Consider the following 19,496-nt stretch of genomic DNA (forward strand, 5'->3'; position numbering starts at 1 on the left):
TCTCTGTGTTGGATTTCTTCCAAATATTACTGTGACCATGAAGCAGTTTTCTGAAATGTTTTGCTTTTGCTTTGATGCTTAACTGTTTTACACGTGAGTGCTGCAATAAGGTGCAGGTTTCTGATAATAGTTTTCCTTCTGTGAGGAAAAGTTTCCACAACCTCCTGTGCTTTGCTTATATGTGATATGGCCCTTCAGTTTGAGGCTTTTCATGGACAAGATAAGGTTCGGTTCAACATCTGAACTTTTGAATGTTTATCTGAACTAGATTCGACCCCTAAATTTGTCCATCATTAGTTATTTTGCTTTTCTTTTTTGAGGCTAAATTATGCTATTAAATATGTTCTAAAGTAGGTTAAGCCCCTGCACAGTTTGTCAGCTGGAACATTAATTTTAAAGCTAAAGCAGTCTTCTATTGGCTCTTTTTAACATTTTGTCTGAATTTTGACCATGGCTGGTCGAACAGAGAGTCAGTGCACCCATGAAAACCCCACAAGTAGCTGATTGAAGAGTCTCAGAGTTGCTGTGATGTCTGGCCTGATTTTATTTCAGGAAAATAGCCTGATAATTAGTAACTATTTGCCTGCTCAAGCAGCTTGTTCCAGTGCAGCTGTTCTGGAGGCTGGATAAAGGACTAAATGTCACCACATGCCCAGCAGCATCTCTGGAGGTGTCCCTCTCTGAGCCCTGCACAAGGGCCAGGCAGACTTGGGGTCCCAGCCACAAAACACATGGCTAAATAACGCAGCAGCTCCTTTCTGGATTTCCCTTCTCCTCCTGTAATTCCCCTGTCTCAGTCCAACAGGAGGGTGACCCACAGCACATCTCACAAGGCTCCTTCTCCACTCACAGCCCCTCTAAGCCTCACCAAAAAAAAAAGCTGTAGCCTCACTAAAAAAGCCTGTAGCCTGCTTTTGGTCCTCTTTTTGGGTTTGTTTATTTTATGCAGATTCTAAATTGCCTACAGGGAAGCTTTTCCAGTGTTCTCACACAGACACTACCTGAGCAAAGAGCTGCAACTGCTCAAAAGTCTGAAGATCAGTTGTGTTTTAGCAAATTGAAATAAATTCTGTTTAAAAATAAAATTTAGTTGATGGCATGAGAGTGACTGTCTAATGTTTATATCCATGTGAACATATCTATTGGAGATTCTTACCAGAAATTTCACTTGAGGTAAGAAGTAAAAGGAGTTCTGAAATCTGACAACGTGCTCCTTTTACAAATGAGCTCATGGATGATCTTCTGTTGTTGTTCTTACTCTAATGATATAATTGAGGTAGGGATAATTTGATAAGGTATAGTTGACAGAGTACAGCAAATGGATTTCAGATCTCTGGCTAGATATTTTTTGATTACTTTAAAGATAATGGGTGTGCCTTTCTCCTTCGTAAACTACCACATCTACAGTCACTGGAAAGTACTAAACTTGCTGTTTAAAACAGAAAAATGTGCTGGAACTTGTGGTTTGAAACAGCAAATATAGAGCTGAATGTCACTACTGTTTCTCATTGGAAATAAACAGTTTTAGCATGTTGGTTTCATAACTGAGGCACTGTGAATTAATTCTGTCCTTTATTGTATAAGAAATACTAGAAGTTCATTGTGGGTCAAAAAATATAGGGTTATGAGTATAAGCAGAGACTGACTACAATGGGAATATAATTAAATATTAAATTAATTTACTTTTAAGATCTAGAAGAATGAAACATAATTGATAAAAGTTTCAAGAAAAAGGAAATTTGTTGGTAGGATATTCTTTCTGGAAGGGTCCCAAAAGACTGGATCTGAATTAGAGGCTCAACGCGGTATCCAAGCACATGTCAAAATTTCAATATATGAAACATTTGTACAATTCTTAACAAGGCTGATATAAATACAAGACTCCCTTGTTCTCTACAGATAATTAATTTGCTTCCAAATGAATAAGACAGAATTTTATGTAGGTTTTTAAGGTAAAATTTCCACATGGCTACTAGGGTTTTATTTTGGTGTAAATCTGTCCAGTGCTCCTGGTAGAAAATGGAACCATATCATTTTCTTGTCCTTTTGCCTGAGCAGTTTAGTGGAAGTGATGACTATTCATAATATTTGCAAAAGGTTGAAAAGGTTTTTTTCAGATTAACTCAGGAGGCAAGTTTAAAGACTTGAAAGTTATTTGCATATATTTCACAACAGAAGAAAGCAAACAGAACTCCACATTCTATAAGCCCCTGAATGCATTATTTATTGTAAATTACTTGTTCAACTTAATCTGGAAATTGTCTACAGTATCTTGCTCCGTCTTCCTCAACCTCCAATTGCATGGGATTCCTTTTTCGTTTTGTGAAGTCTTCTTAAATAATATTTTATACGATATATGTCAGCTTCAAAAGTCATTAACTCAAATATTGCAGTTCTTTTTTCAGTAACTGAGAAATGAGTGGGATAAGACTGTGTGGCTGCAAACTCTGATTCACCCAGTTAGGTAAGGGCAAGGACCACTCTCCAGTTCCTATGTGTTCCATCCATGGAGTATTCTCCTGGGAATACTTTTGCAAAGAGGGTGTGTCAAGAGTCCTAAATCCCTGAGATGATCTTGGGCAGACCAGTTTCCCCTTCCCAAGTACACTGTGCTCTCTCTTCCTAAACTCTAAATACTCTGACTTTGTGTACTGTAGCACATTTCATCCAAGCCCCACATGTTTTACATTAGATGAACATAAACTGGTCATACTGTATGAATAAAATGAATTCATTGATTTCTGGCATTCTGGTTTTTATATTCGAGTTAAGTTTGTATAACAGTGTTTCTAATATTGTGACAATACCAAAAAAAAAATTGTGGAGAGAAAGGCTTGGCAAGTTCTGAGTGATCTAGTCCAGTCTCTCCTGTCACAAGGTACAGTGTTCTGTGTCCTCATACATAAATTTATTAGGCTGCATCTTAAATTCTTTTAGTTTTATTTGCCACCACGACGTCTTTAAAAGGGTGGTTTAGAACTTCATATTATGGCCAGTTTATACTCATCTATTCTCATGCCAACATTGTTCTTCAGTTAAAACAGCTCTTCTCCCTCCCTGCTCTCCTCCTCTCCTCTGCTGCTCCTTTTCCCACCCCCACCAGCAAATTCATAGAGAACAATCCCAGCTCTTCTCAGCCATTTTCCAGCTGGCCAAACGTGCCAAGCTCCCTGGCTCCTTCCAAAACCTCAGCAGCCTCCTTCTCCTGGTGCTTCTCGCTGCTGCTTCCTGCCAGGAATTCCCACCTCACATACGTGTCCATGGTTATACACTCGTGAGAGAGGATTAATTTTTTATTAATCAAAATTAAATATTTTGGATTTGTTGTTCAGGTACTGAAATAGGCTGCCCAGGGTAGTAGTGGTTGAGCCATGATCTCTGGAAATGTTGGAAAGATGTGTAGATGTGGCACTTGAGGGCATGGGTTAGTGGTGGGCTTGGAAGTGCTGAGGAAGAGTTGGACTTGATGTTCTTAGAGGTCTTCTCCCACCTTCATGACTCCATGATTCCATAATTCCAATCCTTCTCTAACCATGCTGTCCATAGTTCTAATCCAGTTACTCCTGTTCCCAGTCTCAAAATCACTAAGTTTTTGCCTGATATCCCAAATTCTTGTCTCAAGTGATGATGCTTGCAGCCTTGAGTCAACAAGCAATTTTTTGAATGCTTCTACTTTTCCTGCTGAAGTCTTTAATGAAAACTCAAAGACTAGTTCCAAGAATATTTCAGGACTTCCACTGGTAACTTCCCTGCAATTCAGTAGTTCTTTCAACAAAGCTCATTTTAATACCTTATTTAGTCACTTCACAGTTATTGTTTTAGTTCTCTACGTCTTCTCTAGTTTAACTAATCATTTCCTATTTGGCGTCATATCAAATGCACATGCACAACTGAAATCCAGATAGTTTTGGCCTATTACTTTTTCATTTTCAAAAAAAAAATATTATTTGTTTTATTAAAGAAAGGTATCTGGTATGATCTGTGTTTATAAATCCAATATATACTCAGAAATATTGCTTACATTTCTAAACATTTATGTTGCAAATACCACTAAGAAAAGCTGTGTGAGGAGTGGCATTTTTATTTCACAATGTAAATGTGTAGTGATGTTTAACATGCTATTAATTTATTTCCATTTATTATTAGAGGGGGACTTTTTTTTTTTTTGTAAGCATAAGAGCATGATGCAAAATATGAATTATACAGCCATTTTATTGAATCTTTACTGCTAATGCACGCAAATTTCACAAAGTGTAATGACACTACTGAGCACTTAAGTTGTTAGGCTGTCATATTACAGAAAAATTATTTGTGCTATATAATCACTGTTTTCTTTTTCCTATTGTTTATTTCTGAGCTTACTTCATAAACATCTGTAAATGCAGATATACTTGCTGTGGCAAATATCTATTATTGCACCATAAACCTGAGTCACTTCGGGTCCTTTGGTGCCAAATCAAGCAAAATCTTCTGAGCCTCTCCTGGAAGGTGATACCCATTGTGATGCTGCACATTTGAGTCTGTGCTCTGTAGTTATAAATTCTGTAATTTTGAAGCTTATAAGAATAATGATCAGAGGCAATGCCCAAATCCTGATTTATTTTTCCATCCATAGTTTTTCTAGTGCTCTTTATCCGACTGTGTACCTGTCTCTCATTTTACTCTTTAGAAAAAAAAAAAATTATTCATTAAAGTGTGTATAATTCAGAGACATGCCCAGGGATTTCATGAAGGGATAAAACAGGATGACTGGCAAAAGTCCTTCACTCAATAAAGAAGGGGAGGTGAATTCTTTATCCTTTTAGAGGAGATTTTATTGGCTCCATCTCAGAGCATCACAAAGAAGAGGAAGAAAGAAGGACTTGGGTTCGTCACTTTCAAAACTCTGGTGCTGGTTGAAAACCTGTCAGTTTTTACAGGCAGTGAGTGATGCATGCTGCTCCTTCCTTAAAGGACTAACAGTAGTTTTACATCTGCTGCAGGCAAAAAATTTTGATGAAATGTTGAATTCTCAATTCCAAGGGTATCCAATAAAACTTGAAGTTATGAGTCAATATATTCAATTAGAATGTAAGCATAATCATACATCTCTGCACATTAAGATATGCTTCTTCAGAAATATAAAACACTCAGCAATTAAGCATCCCCATTGCTTGAAATTAATTAATTAACTAATTAATTCCTTCCAATTAATATTTTCACACATATGTGGTAGCACTGCTGTTAGACTGGCACTTTCTTTCTCCAAAGTCACAGAGACCTATTCCTGCCTCCCTCTTTTACCATCTCAGCTTTGTTTCAGTCCGGCAAGGTGTTGGTGAGGACTCTTGGTTATGAGTCTGTAAAGGACTTTATAAAATTATTATTTTAAGACAACAGACATGAGAGCTAAGCACAAGGATCTGTTCATACGTATTTTAAGACTGTTCCAGCTAGGATTTTGGTCAGTGTATTCTGTATTTTGAATGGTCAAGCCTGTCATTTTTAGTATTCCTTGGGAAATAATTACTTTAACTCCATTTATGGGTGTTATATATATCATTATACTACAACTCATCTCTTTCTAAGAACTTCAAAAAATTTTAACATCTTTGAAGAGTACTAAAAAAATATGGATGGTCCAGGCTAATTATTTTGTTATTTTTTTTCCTGGAGATCAAGGCTAATGGAAGAGAAGGTAGGAATGCAAAGATATTTAAATCTCTTATCCATTCCCACTGCTGCTCTTCATTCTGCTCTTCCCATCCAAATGAATTACATACAGTAATTTTGGGTGTTATAATAAACAGATAGGCATCATAATAATGTATTTCAGTTAGGAAGAGGTACTTGAAAGAAATTGGTTTTGCAATACACATGATGTGAGACAATCAATAGTGCTTTAGTCTGACAAGCACTGTCAATATCCATTGTCACAGTTCAGAAAGTCATTAATGGATAGTTCTTCAAAAACCAATGCTTTCAACACATTGGAAGTGTTCAGATACACTGTACCTGGCAGGAATTAATCATAGGTAAACCCCTGAGATTATGTACAAACGCAGAGTAAATTAAGAGTGAAATAAAAGTTGTTGGAAGGAATTTGAGACCGTGTTATGGGGAGTTACAAAGTCTTGCCAATAAAATATGGAGTTGAGGACATACTAGAAAATTTTGCACTCTGAATCATCCAGGAAACATGGGTGATGTTTTTCCTGGGTGTGATGTTCTGAGCAAAGAACATCACACCCAGGAAAAACATTCTGCTAGTAATACATTGTCTACATTCATTATTAAATTCACAGGGAGTTATCTCAAACATTTTTATCCTGGCCCTGAAGAGTTCAGAGCCTTGCCTACTTCTGTGAGTGGTCACCATACCAAAATCTTGGCGCAAGGCTTTTGTAGCTTCACCCTGCAATTTGTCGGTCACTGCTTAATCCTGATTAAACTATAGTAAATTTATTCTCATTGAATCATGGTTACAATCCAGGATATTGAATGTTAAAAAGTAATTATTCATCTGTACATCTCAAAACTTTGTTTTGTGTGGGACTGTGTCACTGGGAGGTGTTGCATTCATTCTTGCTTTCCATGCTTCTGTTACTTATATGCTATTATTAAGACTAGATTTGAATAAGGACTCAGACAATTTTTACAAGCCAGAAAAGTACAATCAGTTTTTGATCAGTGCTTTTTGATGTGGGTTTTTTTTGTTGTTGTTGTTTTTTTTCTGAGCATTTAACTTGTATTTACTCCCTCTAATTCAGCCAATGTTATTACAATGCTATCCAACAATAAGGGCCAAAGGTGTGTTCTCTCTTTTAGCCCTAAAAATCTGTTTATAATATTTTATTTTTTATACCCAAACTTAATGACACTTCCCTATTGTGATTAGCTAGTTTGACTTCATACATCTTGAGAATTGAGGAAAAGATCTTGACATTATTTCAGTTGTCCTTTCATACCTTTCCAACCTGTAGAATAATGGAGGTCTAATAAAGTATCAAAAGTAATCAGAAATGCTTTTATAGATCTAAGGATTAAATTTACTACCAGCTAAACATGAAAATCAGACAATATTCAGCTTGCATTTTTGCTGATGAAGTGTCCTTGCACGCACCTGCACTAGCAGAAAAAAATTATTATTTTATACTTCAGTCCTTTTATTCTTCAGTCCTTTTAGCTTCTGTATGGAACTGACTTCTCCTTTTTTATGTTGTTTGATATTTGCCAGCTCTCTTTCATGTAGGTTCCTTCTGGCCAAATCCAGAACCTGAAATTTAAAAAGGAAGGTGTTAAAAAAAAAAAAAAAAATTGTGCTTTTTGAGGTTTATAACTGTTGTGGTTTTTTGGTTTTTTTTTTTTTTTTTTTTTTTTGTTTGTTTGTTTGGTTGGTTGGTTTTTATTTTTATTTTTTTTATATATTTGGTATAGCACATCCATTTTAATGTGGGGATATCGCGAGAAGAATTGTTTGGCAAGAGAAGGAATACTTCTAAGTGAGATCCCAACATGAATATTTCTGCCTAAGCTTGGTTTTGGAACATGCTATCTAAACCCTTAAACTTCTGTGAGGCTTGGAGTTTTTTTTTCTGGTGACTCACATGTATTTAATAGAATAAAATGAGAAATTCATCGAGTGTCGTTTTGAACTTTGTGCCATGCAGCAAAATGTGGTACATACAAAGATATCCATGACAATAATTATTCCTACCTCTAGATGTAGTTTTAACACCATAATTGCTGTTTCAGGTATAAAACTTCCAGCTGGGTTAATTGTTTTTTAAAGAGAGGGATGTTCACCCTGCTGTTCTATCCTTCACAGGATGACCACATGTACTTCACTTGGAACACCTTAAATAGTCAAAGTGGGCATAAAACACTTCAGAGCCCCCAGAATGGGAAAAATGGCAGGCAAATGGTGGACCTAAAGTATATTTTCACTCCTGCATCATTTGCATCATTTGGGAAAGCTTCAGGTTAAAGGCAACCTAGTTGTGAATTGCTGTGGACAGAGTGACACTGAGCAACAAAAGAGACCCCGAACTAAATACAACTCACTTCACTGTTTCAAAGTACCACTAAGATGCAGAATTAGAAACATCCATTTGTTGTTCTTTTTATAGCACAGCCAAGTGACTTGGAATTTTAGCTTGTCCCTGCCAAGGATTGCTCAATTTCGAACAAAAAGTCCTCTGCTATAATGTTAAAAAAGCACCAACCATCAATTGAATGCTAATCTTTATGTTCTATGATACATCTCTCCAGGAATGCTACCATTAAAAAATGTGAATTTCAGTTTTCATAAGTGATGGATTATTGTACCAAGCCATGTATTTTCCAGTAAAGTGTCCTTTTATTTGTCCTGTGTGATTACTAGTTTGTGGAAGTATGTGTGGGGTCATTTTAGTGCTGTGGGAAAATGGAACACTCTTCTGTTAAAATCAGTAGTGAAATCAGAAGCAAACTATGCTCTGATCATTGTAGGCATGTGTTTAAATATTGCTTTCCTTAATTGGCTATGTTCTATTTACTTAAAATGAACAATTTGGCAAGTTTTTCTCCCTTGACAACAGCAAAGCATAAACCATTTTATAAGTTTGGCTGTTAAAATCAGATTTGTAATGTAAACCACAATATTCCAGGGTTGTTGCTGTTGCTTAACCAGTTATTTTAGCTTGCCATTGTTTTATAATTGTGCACCTTTGAATGTTCTGGTTCTGTTTAAAACTAATGCAAAATGCCTTGATTAAAAAAAAAGACTTATAATAATGATCATACTTTTAATTTTGCTCTCTCTTTGCTTGGATCCTCTGTCTGAAGATTGCTGCATTATAGGGGAGGTTCAGTCTGCATGGGGAGAGGAGGGAGCACATCTGGAACTGCAGCTAAATTATCTCTTTAGAGATTCTGTCAAAGGGACAATGGACCAGGCTCCTGTCTGTGCACCTAGTGGAGAATATTGTATTTTGGTGGATTGATTAATTGGTTAATTGATTTCCAAGAGAAGATGGAAGTCTTGTTCTTTCCTTAGAAAGAAGAAGCCACCCCTCTCTGAGCTGGAGGCCTTTGCCATGGGGAATTGCACCACTCTGGCTGCCCCATTAGATTAGTCAGAAGTGGGCACAGAGACAGAGCTCAGGACACTGAACAAGAGTTATTCAAGGGTGGCAAGTCTCAGCTGATTTGTTAAAAATCTTTAAAAACCAGCTTGTTTAGGAAAAACTCTAGGAAAGGTCTCCCTATGGCATCTCTGCAGCTTCTGGAACAGGCTGAACTTCTCCTTACTATTTTGATAGCCATCACAGTGCCCTGTAAGCACCTCAGCAGAGAAAAAGTTAAATTTATGCCTTTGAAACCTCCTCCAGGGGATTTTCTGCAGCTGGATTCTATGTCTTTCTGACACAGAGCAGGAATAAATTGCGCTCAAATTGTTTCTCAGTTTGGTAAATGCTTAAATATAATAAAATATAATCATTAGGACGGGAATACTTCTCTTTCCATAAATTAATGCGTCTTGCACACATTTCGTGGCACGCAGCCATGTTTTCTATAACTGCATGAAATATATATATATATAATGCTTAATCCATCTTGGCAAGAGCACCCAGTCCTTCTCTGGTGGTGTGGCCATCCATCCCTCTCCCATTGCTGGGAGTGCACAGCTAATAGTGCGTAGCACGCTCGGAGCCCAGAGCTGGAGCTGAAAAATCACCCACGTGAAACTTGTGGGATCCGTGAACACTTCATGAGCAAACTGGTCGCCATCCAAATACTTGTGGGCAATAAATAACCGAGCTCTGCGCGTAACCCACGGGGTGAACTCGTCGTGTTTATTCACAGAAGTATTTATCAGATGGTTTTGTAGTGTCCAGCCGGCCACGCTGCTGACCTACCGCATGACTGGGGTCTTACCAGGGTGGTTGTGGCCATGCTTTTCTCAGGATATCTCAGAAACCTACTGTTAATTCAGAAATATCATTTCACTAAAAAGTTCTCTCTTGGTTTCCTTCAGTTTTCAGGCTGAACTACAGTGCCTCTGACACAAATGACAGAAACCGAATTAAAAGCAGATTAAAGAAGTTCATCTCCCGAAGACCCTCCTTGAAAACATTGCAAGAAAAGGGACTTATTAAAGGTGTGTTCAGTCTTCTATTCTTCCTTTTGGTGTAAAAATTTAAAATCTCACAAATGAATATTTGACTCAGTACATTGGACAAGCTCTTCTTAAATATGGTTTTGTTGCTGTGTCTCATAACACAGTGGTGAACCATAAAGAAAAAAAGAATCAATGTATGGTTCATCTACCTCTGTGATATCTGACTGCTCCTGCAGTTTTTCTGCTTTGGTGTGCAGGTGGTTGAAGCCCCTCAATTTAACACCAAAAACAATGCAAATCAAGATGCTACACAACTCCATTTCTTTTTAAGAAAAGAATATCTATATAGTTTTATGTTTTAGAACCCAAAATAGGACCCTCAGATGCTGTGCTGACTAATTTATTGAAAGACTTTCTGCTGTCTTCTCTCATTATTTTTCTATCTCACCGACAAAATCCATTTTTAACAATTTGAAATACATGTCAACGAATAAGAAATGCTTTGAATCTATGGGGTTTTTTTTCCTGTTCCAATTTCTTGCTAAGCTGGTCAGCCATCACATATTCTTAAAAAATTGTTTCTTTGATAAAACGTGTTTGTTAGTTTATCCAAGAAGTGTTTCATTGAGAAGCTAGTAGTTAACTTGAAGGCAGTAGCATTCTGACCACTAACATCCGAGCAAAGCTGTGTTTTTAAATATTGTCTGGAATAATACTTGAAAAATTTACGCACTCCCAAATTATTATGTGTGAAACCCACAACTGCACATGCAGATTGACTAGGAAGAGGCATTTTGCCAGCCACCCCTGTCAATCTCTGGAGTGTGAGTTTTCCAGTGGTGTGTCAAAAATGGCAAGGGGAGTTCCTAGTGTGTATTAAACTTGTCTGTCCTGAGCCAAGAGATTGACCCCAGCCAGAATAAGCTAAAGCAGCTACAAGAGTTCAACACCAGCTGGGCCCATGTCTGGAGAGAAGAAGATTTGATGAATTGAGTTCTTATGTTTTAGATACGTGCAGATATGCTCAATGCAGTGTTGTTTACTGTAAGGAAATCTTCATTATATGAAACCACAACGTGCCTCAGTTATGGGGTTCTGCTTCCAGCTGACACAGAAACTTTGAAAAAATGTCATTTATATGTCAATATGTGTGTGTGAGTTGTGCACACCTGCGCACCAAACTTTCAGGATCTGTCCTTATACATTTTCAGTAACTGATTTCAATACTTCAGAGGGTTTTGCCTTTTTGAAGTACTTTGTGAGCTGAGGGTGGGAATTGAATGCATCATGTTAGTTTGTTTCAGTCATTACAGTAAAAGAGGAGTAATTTATAGTATTTTAATTTCTGGATTTAAGGGTTGGAGTTTTTTTTTGCTTAATGAAGCTGATGAATCTCCTGCAGTGTTGCATAGGGATCAGATGTGATCCTTGCTAACAGATCCAGATTCATTAGCATAACTCAAATCCACCCTCTAATATATCTCTCTGGGAAAGCCAGATGAATTCGGGTTTGGCTAGATTTGCATTAAACTCTTGATTCATCAGCATAACTTGGTTCTACCTGGGATACTTTTCCATGGATATCAGAGGTGCTGTTGATTGGTGGCTCAGTAACTCAGAATCTGTACCAGGCACAGTTTTATTGCCAAACTAATGTTGCCATGAGGAAAACACGTTAGTTATCTACCATGAAGTTTCATTAGGATTAGGTTTTGGCCATGCAAATGAGGCAGGGTTCGTTAGCACGGCTTAATTCCAATCTACAGTAAGTCTATGTGAAATGCTCATTTGATAAGGTTCCTTCATTGTCTTCACCACAGTTTATCCCCTTAATCTCTTAAAATGTTATGAAAATGCAGTTGCGGTGCTTATGCAGAGACCACTTTTAAATGTTAATTTTTAGTCTCATATTAGAATATTTTTAAATCACAAAATTCAACCACCCAGATTACCAATGGAAAGCTTGCCAAATTTTTGTATTATAAGATGCATCTATTTATTTTTCTAAAGGTGACTTAAATGGTTGCAGAAACCCCTCAGAACTATTTATTTGCTTGATTCTTAAGGGAAAAAAATGTTAACCAATTTTTACAAGAAAAATTCCTCCAGCTCTCAGAACATGCCTACGACCTTTTATTCCATAGGGAAATACTTCTGTCAGAATTGTAAATCCCTTAAAATAGGGGCTTGTAATAAAAGTGTGTATAAAGCCTTGCAGGACATCTTGGTACCAAATTCCTGACAAAGAGCTGTTCTGTGTGCTGGTGAAGAATTGATATAAATATCTGTGAAGCGTGTGGTGTTAATTACTCCAATGCAGTGGCACTGTAGGTGCTGTGAAAACCTTCACTTTTCATCAAGTGCTATTCATATTTGCCAGGGGCACTATAAAGCTCTCAAATCTATATTGATTTTTTACATTGTATGTCACGCTGGAACCAAAACTCCAATAAATTTAACACGTAAATTATAGTCATGAGTAAATACATTTTAAGGTGGTAAGTTCACTTAAACATAGTCCTGTGCTCAGTGAGTTGCTGATGCGTGCACACTTGGCCAGGAGACTCCACACATTTCTCCACATTAACCAAATTTGGGAATACAGGCTTCAAAATTAAATAGCAGTTTGATCTCCTGGGGTACTTTGTTCTGCCAACACTGTTATCAGGAAATCTAGAAATTATGTGATTGTCATTTAACTCTTACCCAAACTTTGCTTGTGTAGAGTGTAGCAGATATCCACGTAGAAAGTAAAGTAGGGAGTTAAATGAAAATAGTAAGGAGGATAACAGTCAGGGCAGGGAATGTAGAAGACTGATGGTTAAATGTTAGCTACACGTTGATCTGAAAATGGAGATGCACCGACACTTTGCATGACAAAAAGTTATTTTTGTCCTCATTGTCCCGTCTGCTCTCTAGTCCTGTGCAGAAAAAAAGCCAGGATGGGAACAGCACGTTGGCTCCATTCATTGCAATGGGCTGGTGACTGGGGCTCTTCGTGCTCCAGCCAGAGCCCTAATGAAGATCATCTGTCCTTGTTCCATCTCGCTCATGCTCTCACAAAATATCCTTGGTCTCAAAGCTTTCTGAAGCATTTCTGAGATGATGTGCAATGCAGGGACGTTGTGGAATGTGCTTGTGTCTCTAAGCACAATTCTGTTCTTAGATATACACGTGCACACAACCTAGAAATAGTAAATAAGAGGCATGTCCCATGTCTGCCATTTGAGCAGTGTTATTTTGAGAATAACTGTCCAAATTTATACGCTAGGGCAGGGGTCCTTGGTTCCTCGGCATTGAAATATTCTCAGAATTTACAGAATCTGCACTAATATGCTAGAAAAATAATATATAAATCTTCTCTTTTAAAATGACTTTATAGTCTATAATTGAACTTTGATCTTTTATATTTGAGCTTTGTCATGATTTAGTATTACCCAGAATGAATTGCCAACCTCCAACTTGATGTTGGCCTCCTAGCATCCTGATTTCTGAGATTTTCTAGACCAACAAAGGAAAAGAAACTTCTGTGAAACTGTGATTTTAAAGCTATGATGCTTGTGTTGGTAATACACTATCACAAAATACACTCTCAGCAAAGAGTAAAAAAACATGAGCAACAACCTCATATAAATGACACTGTGGGAAATGAGGAAAATGAAGCTATGCAGCTGGCAAGAAATTTATTTAGGTTCCTTTTCTTCTAGGGTGGATCTTTCTTTCCCAAAAGCTAGACACTGAAGGAACTCCATTGAATGTATTTCATAAGCTGAGGCAAAAACCAAAACAGCATAAAATTTGGAACGGTGACAACTGTTTCAAGATGAAAATAAAAGCCACTCAATTGCTAGTGAAAGGAACTAGCTGTGATTTGGCTTGATAGCCTATAGAACAGGGCTCAGCATATGTTGGTGGTTGTGCAGATCACAGCACAGAGATCTCCAACCATTGCATTTCCAGGCAAGGGAAAATGTCTTTATTCTATCATATGTTTCACTGGACCTTGGAGGAGTTCAGTGTAATGAGCAGAATGTTCATAAGAAGTCCAAAAGAGCAGATTAAGGCCCATCTTTGGTGTACTCTGTAATTCTTGCAGATTATGAAGGAGTTTTGCAACTGTTCTGGTGCACATCAGAGCTTAGGGAAAGTTGGGAAATGTTTCCTTTGACTTGCAGGGACAATGGGTCACAAGGGTATTTCATTCTTTGATATGGACATTTGGAAGCAATTTTCCTAAACCTTGCGGATGGCCAGACACTGAACAAAGTGATTTGTTCCTTTGACATGATGCTAAAAAATGATTCTGAGAATTTTTAAATGTCTCATTTTGGGAGAAGTGTTTTGAGTAGTACACCAGACACCCTCTCTTTGAATTCAAACAAGCTCTTGTCTCCAGTAAAACACCAGAATTTCTTAAAAGAGACCTGTGTCTGTGGTACTATTTTCCCTTTTTCTGAGAATGTGAAACAAATCTGGCAGCTCATATGCCACTTAATAGTAACTGTTCACAAATGTAATTTTTTTTTTAATTGATGACCACCACGGATCAACGATATATAGTAAATCTCCACATTAAAAGTACTGGCAAGATTCCCAGCTTGCATAAATCAGGGGAGCTCCATTGACAACCTCGCCGACTTCAGTCAGCTGAGGACCTGCCCCACTTATTGTAAAAGTGTCATGGCATTATTTGGAGCCCCAGTCTGGAATCAGCATCACTTTAACGTCTGACTTAATGTGTATGACTACACATAGAGCAGCTAGAAGAAGTAACCTTTAAGAATATGGCTCCAAATGCATGACTTCCCTCTGCAAAAGTTCACAGCTCTGGTGCCTACTGTCCTATCCCTCTCCTTGTACATTCATCTCTGATTTTCTCTTTTTATTCTCCTTCCCTATTCTGACATTTAAGCAGATACAAAGAAAGCAAACTGTTTGGATGTTGGTACAAAACTCTATTAGTCCAGCAGCTCAAATCCAGATGTTGCACAGTTAATTCTCTTCCTGAAAGGCGCAGGATTACATAGATGTAATTCACGTTTCCAAAAAATTGGGCATTGTACCATTATACCATCTCCTCTCATGCCAGAATTTAAGCTTCTTCCTGAGACTTTGGAGTATTGGACATGCCCTTCCCTGTTTTTGTTTTAATAAAAAACACTGAAGTATGAGTTCCTTCCAAGTGTGGCCACATCTCATCCATGTACACCCAAAACAGTTAAACAATGACATTCTCAGTGAGGATGTGGCTTTAGTGATTTTGTTTTAATTGTTTCTTTTCCAGAAGAATTGTCTCCCATAGTCGAGATTTCTGCAGCCCTGGGTTAGTGGCTTTGCTGCAGCTGGAAAGAGCTACTCAAAAGAAAAAAAAAAAAAAAAAAAAAAAAAAAAAAGTAGCCCTGTCAAGCTCAGGGAAAACTTGAAACTCCCCAGAACGAGCAATTCATTGCAGCCATAATCATCATTTTATATTATACAACTTGTGAACGTCCATTCCCTTCTCTTCTGGTGTCTGGTTTTATATCCCTGTGTGAAGCTGTCACACACCCCACCATCTCCAGCAGAATTCTTCTAAACGTGCAGATAGCAGGGATGTGTAATGTGAACCATACCACCAAACATATTATGAATATATTGCTCTTCTTAAAAATGCTTGTTGGTTTTTCATACTACAGTATTGACTAACTGTCGGTGTTTGATGTATGGTTTACCAGCCTGATGTAGACTTATGGTTAGAGCTTAACTTGTTAGTTCTGCTTTTGCAGCCAATTCAGAATAACTACAGATGCCCCAAGATATTAAAATTGACTGCTCAAATGGACTCAGTGTGGGAGTTTCATTGGTTTTAAATTGATAACAGCTGAAAGAGTGAATGATTAAAGCTGTATATGGGCATAGTATGCAGCTCCTTTGTACGAGCCCTTGTGAACAGAATCCACTGCATGGGAATTGCCTTTGTTCTAATAAAAGATATTTCTGAACAATTGTTAGTTTAAATTTTTAAATGATGAAACAAGAGCATTTCAGGAGCCTATAGAGGAAATAATTCCTGAGAAACTGGAATAACTCTGAGAAGATAAAGTGGATTTCTATTCAGAGGGGAGCATTTAAAGTTAAGTAGCATTCCATAAGGTGGTAATTGTGTCTATTTCCCAGGCATTTGAGTTAAATAAGCTGGATAGGAAACATAAACTGTCATAACAGAAGGTTAGGAGTGTTGTGTACATCTCTTTTTTTCAAGTCATAAAATATGAAGTTTTGGAGGACCTTATCACAAATAAATCAAACAAAGGGGGTTTTTGCTTTCCTTATCCCTTTGGGAGCAGTTCTTTTATTTTTTTGAAACAAATGTTCTGGAGAGATTTCCCTTAGACTAGTTTTAAAATATGTATACCTCTCCACTTATAAAAGAATAAGAAAATAATATTTTAATTTTAGTTACATACCAATCTTGCCTATAAAAGTGAGCAATTCACCATTCCTTGTGTTTTGAAATAGTGCACAAACAAATCTTAGCTGAGTTTTCTTCAAGTATCCCTGCGCCCTCCACAAGTGTAAATATGGCAGTGGAACTGCTGCCATTCCCATGTTTATGTGCAGGAACAGATCCAGCAAAAAATCAATTGATTAGAGAGAGTCACGGAATTTGTGGTCCAGGAGTACTCAGAATTGAGATTATGTGGATGACTCATGGGATCGTGTACTTGTAAATACTCATGAATTTCTAGAAGGGGGAAAAAAACCCTCCAAAGCAGTTGTGTGCTGTTGTTTTATCATAATCTATTTTGATGCCCAGGAACTATTAATGCTATTTTGCTGCCCTTCCATCCAAGATAAAAATCCTGAGTGCCTGTATTCTAAAGAAGAGATGATCTAAAAATTAACTGTGGGGTACAAAATGTGATTGTATCCATGCAGTGAAAGGTATAAAAAATGAGTTTAAATATTTTGCTGAATATATAGAATCCGAACCAAGAAATGAAGTAATGAACTAGGTGAGAATTGTAAAACTCTTTTCAGCCTGTTCAGAATTTCCTCCCAGGAATACCAAATACTTTGTGTTCATGTTGGAGATTGAAAGAGTAACTGTGAAATAATCCTAGAAGTTGATTATAAAGTGGTTATAACACAGAAGAGAAACTGCTGAACAGCAACACACTAATTTCATTTCAGTTCTTCGTGTGTTGCCATCTAAACACAGTGCAGTTCTTTGCCTGTTTTGCTTCTGAAATTGTTTACAAGTGTCTTTGTCCACCAAATAAGACATGTTTTTACTTCTTTTTTAACATAATTTACATTGGAGACCATTCCATATTATGCAAAGAATTTGACAGGTCTCTGCTAAAATTTTAAAAAACAATTAAGATGTCAAAAGAGGAAGTGCTAGTACATTTTAATCATAAATCTCTGTATGTATAATTACCACTGAAGGCAGCTATAAATGTTTTATGAAGAAAATGTAACCAGACTGTGCTTTGTCAGAAACATAACCCCAAAACATGTAACAGACTGTTCGCTAATGCTTAACGCCACACATGCACACAACCTTCCTCAGAGCAGCGCTGTGAACCCAGTCCTCCATCCCTTCTGCAGCCCAAACTCCAGATAACTCCGATTCAAGCTCGGATGTACTCTCCTAGAACGCAGATCACACACTTTGGGAGGTGCTGGTGTAAATTGGTGCATCTCAGGGAGTCCAAGGCGACCCCTGCCCGGCACCCTGGTTGTGTCACTGCGCTCCCTGCTCCGGGTGTCGGGAGGGAAAAGGCAATCGAGGCACTCTTGAAATCTGAGCTGAGTATGAAGTAGTGGTGATTAATGAAAATGAAGCTTATTGCAGCACAAAATTTTTTTTAAAAATGGGGTTTTGCTTGTTAGTGAGGATAAGTTGGTTTTAGAGCAAAAAGCACTCCAGTTGGTTATGGTCCAGTATGGTTATGGTCCAGTACTGGCCACGGAGGAAACATCCAATTCCATGGGAGTTGCTGGGTTTTTGATGCAAAGTCCAGACTGGTGCTATCACCTTTCAGCTATCTATATAATAATTTCCAAAGCCTCCACACCAATTTACAAACCATAGTGCTCTGTTGAAATGCTATATGGAGACTGTCTCTTCGGATAAATGATGACAGTACACTCCTATTGTTTCAGCATTTAACTGGCTCCTATTGAATAGTTCCTCTCATCTGTTTGATTCATTCTGATTTTAGCTGACAACGTCCCTGTTACTGATTGCTCTTTTCATAATCTCTCAAACACACAGAGTGGAAATGAGGTGGAGGAGGCTAATTAGTAATCTGAGGGGTTGAACCTGCTAATACAAATATGATTCAAGATCAACAGTCTAAGTTGGTCAAAACTTTGAAATCACAAAAACTAAAAGTTGGCATTATCTAGTTAAAGGATTGCTTGTGAAGGAAGTGAGACTGATCATTAGTTAAACATGGTGTAAGATGAAATCCACATCAAAAGACATCTTGTATCTCCTCTTTTTCTGAGCAGGCGATTCGATCAGTAAAGAAAAAGATTTCGTGAAGTTGAGATGAAATTGTACCAAGTCCTGATGATGCAAAGTAATGAAGTCCTTGCCCTCATACAGTGCTCCATGAAAGAATGAAACTTCCAAATGCATGGAAGGGACAGGTCACCCAACCAGAGGAGTTTCTAGGTTGGACCAAGTGCATAATGTAGAAATTTGTATACAATGACTTGGGGAGCTGTAGCTCTGGAACTGCCTGCACATTTTCTATGGCAGGTCCAACCAAACTCTGGAGACCTCCAAGCCTTGGAAAAGTCAAAATTAAGGTGCAAGTGGCAATTGAAATTGAATCCATCAAGCACTGTGAGCAGCAGATGTGGAGGGATTTGGTTCTGGGGCAAAAGCTAATGACCACTAGGACTCAAAAAGGATTTGGTTCCACTTTTGTCAATGCATCTTCAGTATCTGAGTTTTAAATTAATAGGCAAGCTGAGAAGAGAGAAAAATCTCACCAATAATAATATGCCTTAATGTATTTTCCTCTTGTCTTCCAAATGTAGATCAAATTTTTGGCTCCCATTTGCACTCGGTTTGTGAGCATGAGAAATCTACAGTTCCCCAGTTTGTAAGACTCTGCATAGAAGCTGTTGAAAAAAGAGGTGAGTTCCTTATTATTTGATACTTTTTTTTTTCTCTAACTGTAATCAAAACTTTAACCTTGTAACTCTGCTTGGATTGCCAGGGTAGGCAGACAGTACACTCTATAATATAGTTATGAATGGAACTATATCACATTCTGTGTATCTTCATTTTCTTTATATGATAAGACATTAATAGAACTCATTCATGCTGATTATTCTGTATTTTTCTTTGACATGTTGTTGGTTTAGTCTTTCTCTGGGTAAGCAAATGTTAGCCATCAATAAAATGTCAGTA

At 37.6% G+C, this 19,496-nt stretch overlaps 1 protein-coding gene across 1 annotated transcript in view; it reads left to right on the forward strand.

Moving 5' to 3' along the window:
- Positions 1 to 19,496, forward strand: part of ARHGAP15 (Rho GTPase activating protein 15) — a 302,799-nt gene that overhangs the window by 160,528 nt on the left and 122,775 nt on the right. The window contains exons 8-9 of the mRNA XM_058028007.1: positions 9,998 to 10,120; positions 19,121 to 19,219. Coding sequence (XP_057883990.1) covers positions 9,998 to 10,120; positions 19,121 to 19,219 — 222 coding nt within the window. The remainder of the gene's footprint in view (positions 1 to 9,997; positions 10,121 to 19,120; positions 19,220 to 19,496) is intronic.

The sequence above is a fragment of the Melospiza georgiana genome, chromosome 7, assembly GCF_028018845.1.
Source record: "Melospiza georgiana isolate bMelGeo1 chromosome 7, bMelGeo1.pri, whole genome shotgun sequence".
In the NCBI taxonomy this organism is placed as follows: Eukaryota; Metazoa; Chordata; class Aves; order Passeriformes; family Passerellidae; genus Melospiza; species Melospiza georgiana.